General features: G+C 27.5%; 1 protein-coding gene across 1 annotated transcript; it reads left to right on the top strand.

Moving 5' to 3' along the window:
* The first annotated feature begins 2157 nt into the window (after nt 1-2157).
* On the top strand, nt 2158-11998 carry LOC115712504 (bifunctional aspartate aminotransferase and glutamate/aspartate-prephenate aminotransferase). The gene is made up of 9 exons (XM_030640791.2): nt 2158-2391; nt 9081-9321; nt 9415-9508; nt 9586-9689; nt 10251-10499; nt 10593-10706; nt 10881-10964; nt 11194-11478; nt 11722-11998. Exons 1-9 carry the CDS (start codon nt 2258-2260, stop codon nt 11866-11868), a joined length of 1452 nt encoding a protein of 483 aa, XP_030496651.2. The 5' UTR covers nt 2158-2257; the 3' UTR covers nt 11869-11998.
* Nucleotides 11999-13661: the final 1663 nt, after the last annotated feature.

Raw genomic sequence — 13661 nt, 5'->3', positions numbered from 1 at the left:
CATTATAGTCTCAACTAGAATGGGGACCATGGATCTATATGCTGAGCTTCCAATAAGTGAACCGAATTTACTGAGTAAATTCCTACGTATTAATTCTTCGTTGAATCCACTCTTAGAACTTAAAATTGCACTCTCAGACTTATATAGAGCATATTATATGTTCCACGATATAGATATGCTATCTCATTTAACCATTGTTATAATCTTATTGTGATCAAAGATCCTCTATATAGATGATTTACACCGAGATGAGATAATTTTACCGTTCTCACCCCTCAACGTATTTTGCCCCTTAAAACACTTAGCTACCTGTAAATGATGTTTAGTGATCTAAGAATTAGTCACTTAAACAAGAGCTCATCCATTTACTTCTATTTAGCTAAGCTCGAAGGGAATCATCACTTGACTTCTATACACCAGTAGAAGCTATAGATTCGAGATCTATGTTCAGCACTCCCACTCAATCATACTATCATGTTCCCAAAATATACGTATCACCCTGACCCAAAAGTAGGCTTAACTAATAAATCAAAGAACATGAATAACACTCCTGAGTTGAGCCTAAGCATATCAGGATTTAGATTCTTTTAATCTTAAGATCGACTACTGATATTGACTTGGAAAGATATGACGGTAAGTTTATAATATCTTAACTAAGTTGCAATATCAGTCCAGTCCAATGTATACTCCATACATTCGAAACTAGTATACTTTACCGATGTCCTGGAAAGAACATAACACTTACTCCAAGTGTAAGTACACATCATCGCTGATTATCACATTAGTGTAAATCCAAAACACTGATGAAACAGGGACTTAGTCTTTTGATTCATATAATCACAATCACATTCCACTGTGTTGACGATACTGTAATTGTGAATAAACATATGATCTGGACTTAACAGATTTTGTGTGTAAATGTAATAAACATATTAGACCATTAGCATGTAAAATTCATGCAAACATAAATCACTTCAAATTTCTGATATTGATAACCAATCAGATTGTAAAGGGTTTTATTTAGGGCACGAAACCCAACAGGTTTGGTTTACGATTTTGGATTTTATTATGTTACATGAAAGGGTATAGAGACTAATTAGTATTTGTTAGTATTGCCTAGTTAATATAAATATGTAATACTATTACACAAATAGATAATCAATGAATGAAAATTAGGATTATTTCTATTAGAGTTTGACACTGATTCGAAGAGTGCGTCCCGATACAATTGATATTGTATCATTGGTGCTTTCCTTTTTTTTTTTTTTTTTTTATTGTTACCACTTTGAGGAGAAGACGATTTTGAAGGGTTGGAGAGTGTTACATGAAATAATATATAAACTAATTAATAATTAGCAGTATTGCCTAGTTAGTATAAATATTTAATACTATTACACAAATACAAAATCAATAATGAATGAAAATTAGGATTATTCTTATTAGAGTTTGACACTAACTCGAATAATGTGTTCTAATACAATTAATATTGTATTTGCAGTTCAAATCACAATGTACCAATTTTCGTAAATTTATACAATAACTCATATATTTATGAAGTAAATTTTGATTTAAGTTTTAACACATATTGATTTAAATTTTGTATAAATAATTATTAAGTTTATGTATAAAATTATTTTTAATTTTACCAATATTAATATAACATGACAAATATGTTTTTTTTTTTTTTAAAGGAAAATAATAAACTTTATTAGAATAACTTTATTAGAATGACAAAGATGTTAAACACTACTAAAACTAAAACCTTTTAACATGTCTAATTAAATATCATATAAGACACGTGCACATTTATTAAAAATAATAAATGGTCTAAATATTGCAAATTTTCAATATATACAAGTCAGAGAAGAAGTCTAATGATAATAGTGGATTGAATATATTCCGAGCATTGTCCAATGTAGTCAACATCATCTCATTACCAAAAACGGTGAATTCAGCTACTCTCATCGTTGATTTTTCTTTCAAAAAGAGAAATCTACTCTCATCATAATTTGCTTCCTCTAATCTGGACCGTTGATCAAGACCAAATGCCTAACAATCAATAGAGTTATACAAGCTCTTTTTTATTTCTCCTTCCTAGTTCCTACCCACCAACCCACCTAACTTCTCCCTTCTCTTCCTTTTTGCTCTTTATAAAATGTTTGTACCTTTAGCCTAGTTTTTATATTTTAAAGTCACACAACCTAACCAAATTGAATTGGCCAAAACTTCAAGGCTGCCACTGGCATTGTCATCTCGAATGGCTAATTCAGTTCAGAGTTGCTCTTCAGTCGTGGCTCGTTCTGATTTTCTCCTGGCCGATTTGGTATTTGATCAGACTCACTGCTTCAGATCTTTATCTTTCCCTTTTCAGCTCTCTGGTCTTCATCTCAAGTAACTTTCTTGTCTTCCTCCACTTTCTACATTCATTCTTTCCTCTTGGCTATTCCTCAATTTGAACAAAAATAAAAAAAATAAATAAAAAATATGCTTTCATTTTTTCGTATGAGAAACTATTACTATCAATCCAAAAGTTTTGATTTTGATTTATTTTAAGGCCATTTAGGATTTGTGGTCAATGAATTGTCACCTATATATTATATTGTGTCTTAATTTAAAATTAGTCCATAAGTTTTGTCACACCTGGATAATGGTTATAGACATTATGTTAGTGCCAACATGTATAATTTAGAATTCAAAAAAATGAAAAACATATATTTTTAAAATATCATTAAATTAAAAATCAATTAATAATAAAAAATTATGTAAAATTAAATTAAAATATTTTAAATTATTTTTTTCATATTAATTAATTATGTAAGTAAATATGTTCTCTAAGCATGAAAAAATATGATAAAATAACTAATTTATAACAAAATAAATAGTTTGGAAATTCTACTTTTATGAAAAGTTCATCAACACAATAATACATACATTATAATTCGAGTACAAAAATCTTAAATAACAACTTTTTTTTATTATTTCATATTGTTAACAAAACCTTTTGATTCTCAGATTATATCTTGAATTTGAATTCAGTTTGTCTAGGTTTGAAGTTAAAATTAAATACATATCAACGTTTATATATGTATGTTTTCCTAAGTTTGTTAATAATGTAAGTTTATTGACAAAAACACGTTTGAACACCTCAGCAAAATAACTTCCACAATTCTCCTTATCATAGACAAGACTAGAATAAGCACACACATATATATATATATATATATATATATATATATATATATATATTTGAAAGAATATAAGCACATATTTTAACAATCATGCTTTAATCAAATAAATTATGTAATTATGAGTTGTGATTAATTCAGAAATCAATTAATAAATTATGATAGTGTTTCGTAATATTTTTTTAATTAATTTTTTGTTTTTAAAATTGAAAAAGTAAAAATATTTTTCAAAACATGTTCTATAAAACTGTTTTCACTTTTTCAATAATTGAGAATCAATATTTTTTTTTAAAAAAAAAATTACTTTTAATATTTTTTTAAATAGATTTTTTTTTCTTAATCAATATTTTGGACTCCGATCAGACTCGGACCTAAATCTCCCCATGGCCCTGGTGCTGAACCCGACCTCTGACTCGAACCCGAATCCGATCTTGGACCTATACTCGACTTAAATAAAATCAAAAAATAAAAATAAAAATAAATTTTACAGAATACACTTTTATTTAATAGTTCTTAAAATTAAAAAACAAAAATGGTTACAGAACACATTTTTATTTTTTAAAATCAAAATTTTTAAAAATAAAAATTTTACTTTCATTTTATGATTAAAAAATTAAAAAAACAAAAGTGTCACTAAATGACACCTATATGTAACTTGGTTGGTCTTATTTGGTTATTAATATATTTTGTTTCTTTGTAAAATAAAAGTTAACTCATTTTATTTAAAATTTAATTTAGTTATAATTACTAATAAGAATTTCTCATCACACTTACAATATAGAGGTTACAATCATGTAGACGACATTTAATGAATGCATCTCCAAGTAAAATATAATATTAAAATAATATTTACACTTATATTATGTAGACAACATTTAATGAAAATTATAAAATTAACTATAATAAAATATGAAATAATACACAATTATGTTAAAATAAATTGTGGTTTAATTACATTTTACATTAATTATTGGGTTCAAATTCCAACAATCATATAAAAAACAAAGTGAATGTATGAAGATTTGAACTTACCTTTCTAAACTATAAATATATATATTTACCACTACCCCAAATAATAAAACTTAATAATTTTTAACCAAATTAGTATTTGTATGAAGGCTCGAAAAAGTTTATTTAGGTATAAGCCCCAAATAATTTAGTACTAAGTCAAATAAATAAGAGAAATAAAAGAATAACATCATATGCTTAAACAAGGTCTAAAACTTTTGTCCTAACAATTATTTTATCTCTCACATGGACACTTAAAAAAACTCTAATATTGCTTATAAAGATTTTTGAAGGCTACGCAGTCTAGTGTATAAGAATGAGAATATCCTCACAAAATCCTAACCACACAATTAGTGGTTTCAATAAATGTCTCATCACAAATGAACAAATGGTAACTATTTATAGAGTTTTCACTCTCATTTGAACATAAATGGCTACTATAAAGTTCTTAACTGTTACCAATCATAAATTAGATGTTCATGAACCTTAACGAGTGATTTGTATGTTATTTGACCAATTACAAATGTTTCTCATGTCCTAAAAATGCACATATATTGATATGCTAAAAAAATTAATTGGTTACTCGTTACAATTTTTTTTTTTTTTTTCAGTTTTGTTATTAATTCTTCTCCAAAATATTCAAAACTACTCTCATTTGATTTTGAATCATTTATACTCCTTATAATTAATGATGAAATTAAGTTTTTAACAACTATATTTTCAATAGCTATAACTTATTCACATTAAAACACAATTAGTAACATCTTTTACTAATTAAGAGTGATAAAGGAGATGAGAGTTAAAATGTTCACGTGATCATCAAATTAAAAGATTTGTAACTTCTATTTTGTGATCATTATCTAAATATTTTGTAACTCCATAATATATGTTACAATTTGACAAAATTAATAATTTATTACACTAAATTATATGTCACACATTTATTTAATCTAACCTTATATTATAAAAAATATAGATTAGTTAAAAAAAATTGAGTTTTTTTTCTTCTCTTAAAACACTAAAATAGTTAATTGTAATTAATCAAATTTTAAAAAATATATTATTTTTTAAATAATAATAATTTATTATAGCACATACATGTAACTATAAATTAACTATCAATCAAATAGTAAAAAAATGACATTTAGCTTGAGGTAATAAAATTGCATGAAATAGAAATAAAATATATAAATTTTATTCCATTCTTTTGTTTAGTTGCATTTTAAAATCGAATTGACTTTTTCACTATTTTTGTGGAATGTGTATTTCATTTTGATATGATTTTAATACAAAATGAGAAAAAATTAAATAAATCTATTTATACATTTTAAATTTAATTCCATTCTATATATATTCCTATTCTCTTGCTTATTTTTATTCTTTCAAATCAAACAACATCTTATAGTAATCATACATATATCTATTTGTGTTTCTAGAAAAGGTTGAGCTTGAGATAGTGAGTAGTATTCTTAATAAATATATATACAAAAATATCAATGACTATCTAAGCAGGAATTTATTTTGAGGCTTTTCACTTGTTTAATTTTTTCTTGAGAAAAAGAAAAAGAAAAAGAATTAATTTCAAAAATGCACAAAAACAATAAAAAAATAATAAAAATACGGTTTTACGGAATTTTAAATATTTTTACAATTTTTTTAATTTTATCTACATAAAATACGGTCTTTTTATGTTGAAATTTTGTTCATTTGTTGTTAATTTTTTGTTATATGTATGTTATTTTTTGTTGTTTTTTTGTTGTTATTTTGATGTTACTTTTATGTTGTTTTCTTGTTGATTTTATGTTGTTTTCGTGTTATTTTTTGAAAAACCGTAAAAATGTAAAAAAAAACATTCTTTAAACGTAAAAATGTAAATATTTTACAAAAAATAGTACCTTATGTAATTATTTTAAGAAAAAAACATTGTCACATTAATTTTTTGTAGCAGCAAAAGGGCCAAGATGTATGCAACTACCAACCAAGCCCATAAAAGATAGTTCATTTACACATTACAACAAATATTGTAACCTGATCATCTGTTCAGACACAATTAAGCTCCATATAATACCCCATAACAAGGGCTTCAGTATCCGGCCACAACTCAAAATATAACCATCCATTATTGAAATATTTAAGGTACCTCTAAAAAGATTAATAGGTTATTAAAAACCAAAAAATAACTAATAAATCCCCACATGACCGTTTAGTTGACTTAATAACATTGACCAGTCTCTATAACTAAGCATACAGCCACTCTCCCAGAAGTGGCGATACACCAAAATTGCTTACTTCATTATCCAAAATTCTAAGTGGCAATACCCTGTAAACGCTCATCTGAATTATTTAGTCTAATAGTATCCCGTAACTACTTAGATTTATATACAGAAGTATCCCGTAATTACTTAAACAATAACTACTTAAATATTAAAAAATGTAGTAGCATCTTGTAACTACTATAAACATTTATATACCGCGGGCCAAAGAGGTACCCCATAACCACTAAAGTAACATTACAGTCCCAACCAGACTCGTAACCAAATTATTTTGGGTACTGAGAACTTACTAGACATAACATTAATATAAACTTATAATATTCTACTGCAACCAAATCGATTATGCAACACAGTAGTTATTTAAGACAATAATTTACTTGTGCTCCTTAGTTTTGTTGCTAAAATCACTGATAACTATATCCTTCCTTGCTAGCATTCCCCCTAAGGGCATGTTTACTTAAAACAGAATGAGAATCAATGGTATGGTATTGATTCTCATACAATTGTTTACTATATTTTGAAAAGAAAAAAAATAGGGGGCCCACACAAATTATGAAGAAAATAAAGAGAAAAGTTATCCCCCATTTTTTTGGGAATACTTTTCTCTTTTCTAATTTATTTTATTTTGATTTTAATTTTATTAATTAAAAATAAAAAAAGACAATATGCCTTTTTAAAATCTATAAACAAAAAATAATTACATATTCTAACAATGATAATTTTTTTTAAATTGAAACATTCTGATTATCTTTTCTAGTTATGTAAAAAAATAATATTTTTCTTTCCGAACAATTTAGTAAATAACATAATAAAATATTATCTCCGATTATTTTTTGGATAAGATTTCTATAAATACTCCCAAGTCATTTATTCCGAAGATAACGTTTCAATAAAAATAAAAATAAAAACTTAAGTACATCTAGTAAAATTCGAGTGTGAAGTTTTGTGTTGATTTAAAATAAAAATAAAGTGCTACTATTCCTAGCCTTTTATATAAAAAGCTGAAAACATGACATTGAAGTTTTTTATTCTGTTAGAAAATATTGTAAGAGATGTATTATTGTCAATCTCATATTAAAATCTCTTAGTCAACTCTTATATATGCCTGAAAATACATGTCAAAATATATTTTTTTTCAACTTATTTTTCATGACGGTATTTATTATAATTACAACATCATCTTTGTGAAAATTTAAAATTTTTTTGAATAGTTTACAATGTCCAAAATAAGTTTAAAGTTTTTTTAACACGCGTGCTAATTAAAATTTGATATAAAGTAGCACTCCTCAATATGAGATTGCCAGTAGCACACCTCAATATGATATTATAATTATAACGAATACCGTCATGAAAAAAAAAATATTTCATCACGCGATTTCAAATATAAAAGATAACTAGATGTTATAATAGAAGGTTGTAATTAACACGTCGCATATTTTAAATCAGTCTTGAATCAATTTTTGAAAATGAACAACCAATTAAGAATCCATGTGGACCCCACAATTTCCAAGTTTTAGTGCAACTCCAATGCTGTTGCTATTGAGAAGTAGCTGTCAGAAAATGAGATTAAATGTCAAAAAAATATTAACTTTTCAACTTTAAATATAAGGTGGGTTGCTCCTGCTGATCACCGCTGCCCACTTTTTTTTTTCTTCAATTGATTAGTTTATTAATATTCTAATTAAAAAATAATAAAATACAGCCATTAAGGTAGTTAGCATTGGAGTTGGCATTAGAAAAGTACAACTTTAAATGTATATATGATATAAATAGTATAATTTTTTTTACATATTGTTAATTGTGGACTTTCAGTTAGCACCCTAAAGATAGTGAGTATTTTTGCTCATTAATTTTGGACGACTTGATCATAAGTAGCTCTTTGGAATCTACTTTTGAGATTGGTTTTTAGATTTGAAGCATATTATGAAAATTAGTTACTTTTCATGACAAATTTTTAGTCACAACTTAATTTTTTTTTTTTACTAAATGTGACTTTTAGTCACAATAAAAGATTACTTGTGACTAAAATATATTATTTGGTTATAAGTTTTTACTAATTTAGTTTTAGTCACAATAAGTATTGTGACTAAAAATATATTTAGTCACAACAAATTGTGATTTTTGTGGTGAATACCTTTAGCCACGAATCTTTCAGTCACAACAAAGGAATAATAATTTATATTTAGTCACAATTTTTTACTTTTAGTCACAATTTTTTACTTTTAGTCACAAATTTTGTTGTGACTAAAAGTAAGATTTTTTGTAGTGTAAAAATAATAGTTAAGAAAGTATAATATACTTTTAATTTATACACTCGTTAGAGAATGTAAAAGTAATGGTTAAGAAAGTATAATAAGGTGATGTATATTGTAAGAAGTATAGAGTTTCATATATAAAAATAATTAACAATAAATGGAATAACCCATGATCCTATAAATGATATTGAATTATATTCATTACGAATGTAAGACTTTCTAACATAAAATGATTACGTTTAATCACTATTTAACATTTTTTTTCATATTTATTTATATTTATATGTATTTGTATGTGATGTTCATTATTGAGTGATGTTGGTACATTTACTACCTGCTTCTGATTGTTTGTTGTATAGATGTGTAAAGTCTTCAAGACAAGTCGAGTCACATAGATTCATCAGTACAGTTGTGAAAGCGATGAATAATCTTGATCAACAGGAAGTTGATATCTCCTTAAGCCCTCGAGTAAATTCTTTAAAACCTTCAAAGACTGTTGCTATATCAGACTTGGCTACAAGTCTTGCTCAAGCTGGTGTTCCTGTTATCAAATTAGCAGTTGGAGAACCCGACTTTGATACTCCAACTGTAATAGTAGAGGTACCTCATCCATCCCATGCCTACAATTATTTTAGCGGTTTTGTTTTTCAAAATTTTATGATTTTTTTTCAATGCTTGAAACTGTAAAATTAGGCTGGGATAAATGCAATTCGTGAAGGGCACACAAGGTATACCTCGAATGCTGGAACTTTAGAAGTTCGAGAAGCAATATGCCATAAGCTTAAAGGTTAGCAATTGCAATTGTGATGAAACAAATATTCAGTATTTTCACCAAAGGTTTAATATAGTTGATCAACTTTGCAGAGGAAAATGAAATTTCTTACAGTCCTGATCAGATTCTAGTTAGCAATGGAGCCAAGCAAAGTACTATACAAGTTGTGCTTGCAGTTTGTGCCCCGGGAGACGAGGTGAAGTACTTTACTATATCTAATATTCATTACTAACGTTGTTCTATTGTGATTAATGTGAAGAGCTTCTTCTGTTTTGTTTATGTAAGGAGGAGAATATTGTGTTTTGTTGTGATTGTGAAATTCATTTCCTATTTTAGTTTGTGTGATGTAGAACTAATAAGATAGAAAGAAAAAGGAGGAATTTGGATAGAGACATAGAGTAATAGACAAAAAAAGTTGAATTTAAGAAAGAGAGGGAGATAATAAAAAGAGAAAATAGCTAGGTCTATTTAAATTATTTGTTGATAGACAGTTAAGCATAAATAAGTAACACGAAGTTTGAAAGTGGGTGCTTGGTTATGTTCTTTTTAACCATTATAAGAATGAGAAAAGTAAATTATTTTGATGGAGCCCCTTATAACATTATGCCTATCTTTCGTTTGCTGCTTACGAAATTTGAAACCATCACCAGGCAATTACTGAAACATCAAGTCTTAGCATCATTTCCATGTATGTTTTGTTTATATGATGAATAAAAAGATTGTTATTTGCATTTAAGTGGTAAAATCTATGTTTCAGGTTATAATTCCAGCTCCATATTATGTGAGCTATCCAGAGATGGCAAGGCTGGCTGACGCAACACCTGTGATTCTGCCAACAAAGATTGAGGACAATTTTCTGCTGGACCCAAAGGTTCTTGAATCCCAAATCACTGAGAAGTCAAGACTACTGATTCTTTGCTCTCCATCCAACCCAACAGGATCTGTTTACCCGAAGAAATTGCTTGAAGAGATTGCTGAAATTGTTGCAAAGCATCCTAGGCTTTTGGTACATCACAATAGACCTTGAATGATTGTAATGAATGTCCACACATCACCTTTCCTTGTATAAATTCTGAAACATATTTGGCTTTCTTCTCAGGTTGTTTCAGATGAAATATATGAACACATAATTTATAGGCCGGCAACTCATACAAGCTTTGCATCTCTACCAGGCATGTGGGAGAGGACACTTACTGTCAATGGCTTTTCTAAGGTAACATATTATTTCATTTTCGTATTGGCCTTGTCTTTCATAAATTCATTCATGAAATGAATGCACTTAGTATAATTGGCCAAGATAGAAAACAATGGTCTTGGTCATTGTAAAAAAACAACACACTCTTATTGTTGTTATGAAGTTTGATTTGTAGAAAATGATAATATGCAGGCTTTTGCTATGACTGGTTGGCGACTTGGATATGTTGCTGGTCCTAAACATTTTATTACAGAATGTGAAAAGCTACAGAGTCAGGTATATATTTTGCATGTATTGGAGTCTCATTACCTTTATGTAAAAAATGAAAAGAGGCAAAGGTGAGTTTTGTGTGATATGAGAAAAATCACAAATAATTAATGTTTTGTGTTTACAAGCTTGCAGACTTTCTCCTATGAGAAGTTAAGGTGTTGCTTACTTTTTCTTCTTCTACATTATAATTAAGTATAGGTAAATAAGTGGACTAATTTCATATTTATTATTGTAGTTCACATCAGGTGCCTGTAGTATATCACAGAAAGCGGCTGTTGCTGCCTTAGGATTGGGTTATGCTGGTGGGGAGGAGTGTGCTATTATGGTGAAAGCATTCAGAGAAAGGCGGGATTTCTTAGTCGAAAGCTTTAGTAAAATGGAGGGTGTTAAAATCTCAGAGCCCCAGGGAGCTTTCTATCTCTTCATTGATTTAAGCTATTACTATGGAACAATGGTTGAAGGATTTGGAAGAATAGATGATTCAGAGTCTCTTTGTCGTTACCTTCTAGAAAAGGGTCAGGTAAGCCAATAATCAAAATTCAAAACACTTATAATTATTATGCATGTTATTGCAAAAAGAAAAATACTAAAGGCACTATTGGTTCAAAACACCTATGTTCCATTTGATTATCCTCAACTAAACATACTTTTAAGGTATAAATAATGTGATAGTTTCAGATTAGGCTGGTGAAGCTTTAAAAACTATCAAGTAGAATAACTACTTCTCAAGTTTCTTTATAATAGGTCTCCCTTTTCTTTACAGGTTGCAGTAGTCCCAGGGGGTGCGTTTGGAGACGATAGTTGCATACGAATCTCTTATGCTACATCCCTCGCAGACCTCCAAGAAGCTTTCAAAAGAATTAAGAAGGCAATTATTATTCTTAGGCCTCCTATGCTTAACTCAACATAGAAACTGATCTTTTGTAATTTATCTAAGTTCGAAAGTTTGTGCTTTGTAATAGTTATTTATATATGGTTGTAAAATGACAACTTAGGAGGTATATATATAAAAGAAAATTTAATTATGTTATTGATTGACTATACATGAACCTCAGATGTGTTTGGATGTGTTTTTAATTCTATTGTTCCAATAATATTGTTGCTTTCTAGTCTTTTTGACTGCATATTAAAAAGGGATAATTTAAAAAAAAAAAAAAATTACAAAAATAAGTACCGAATTTTTTAATAGTTTTATGATTTTTTAGATTTTATTACATAAAATACGATGTTTTTATATATTTTTATGTTGTACTCTTGTTATTTCGTTGATTTTTATTATTTGTATATTATTTTTTTTATGTTATTTTCTTGTTACTTTCATGTGATTTTCTTATTGTTTTCTTGTATTTTTATAAAATATCGTAAGAATGTAAAAAATTAACTTTGAACGTAAAATATAAAAAAAAATTCAAAAATTAGTATTTTATGTAATTATCCATATTAAAAATGTTTAATCAAGGAGACCTCATTAAAGAATTTATAGAAAATTTATTATTAAATCACAAAATTAATTATAATTATTATTTTTTAGAAAAATTTATTATTAATTGATTGAAATGATTATGATTAACTTGATGATAGATCTAATATATCAAAATTAACCATAATTAATTGATGATAAATCAATTAAATAATTTATAATAAATGTATATTTTTTTCTATTTTTTTTCATCTTTGATATAGACTTAGTAATTTGATAGGTTCATCCAAACCATGTTATGTGAGATTATATATTTACTTATGGGCTTAAATGCATATAGTAACTCATTTATTTTTTTACTACTACAATATGGGTCTTTAGAGGCTTTTTTTGCAACTCAATTTATAAGAAGGGAAGCTAAAGGGTGTGAAAATACCCACCTAGTTCGAAATTGACATTTAAATAGTGGTTTTTTTGATAAAAACCATAGGTATAGAAGGTAATAAAGCCAATGCCGTCAGTTGGGGGTTGAAAATCACCCTGTTGTACATATAATACATATGACGTCAATTATTATGGAAATAACCGATGCCATAGGAGGGCACATGTCAATATAAATCATGCACCTATGGCGTCAATTATTTCCTAATAACTGACGTCGTATGTATTATATATACAAGCAGGGTCTTTGTCTTACCCACTTCACCACCTTCTTCAGCAAGAACAGCCCAAAAAACCCACACGAAACTAGGGGTGGCAAAATGGGTTTCGACACAGCACACGAACACGACACAAATTTTACGGGTTAGGATCGGGAAAATTAGACGCGGCTTGAAAATAGGTTGACACGACTTGACACGAAATAAAAATGGGTCGAACACGATACGACCCGCTTAACACGAATGTGACACGTTTGACGCGATTTTTTAAATATAATAAAATAAAAAAATTAATAATATAATTATATAAAAATATATATTTAGTGATTCAATGTTAAGTTAAAAAATTTTAAATTTAATTTTCTTTAACATGAAATAAAAATATTTTAATATTTTAATTTTTATTATATATATATAACAAACTATATATACATAAATGTATATAAGTTTTCTAATGGAGCTTAAATCTATTATTTTTCTCTACAATTCCAGCTTCAATCATAGCAAAACGGGTCACAGTGAGTCGAACATCAAATAACAGTATGTAACATCTTTGAAGCAATTATTAATAAAAATTTGAAGTATTCAGTTGAGGCCATTCCAGGCTGGGATAACCACTGATTT

The sequence above is a fragment of the Cannabis sativa genome, chromosome 4, assembly GCF_029168945.1.
Source record: "Cannabis sativa cultivar Pink pepper isolate KNU-18-1 chromosome 4, ASM2916894v1, whole genome shotgun sequence".
NCBI lineage: Eukaryota > Viridiplantae > Streptophyta > Magnoliopsida > Rosales > Cannabaceae > Cannabis > Cannabis sativa.
Note: the sequence above shows the minus strand (reverse complement) of the source record. Positions and strands in the feature narration are given on the sequence as shown.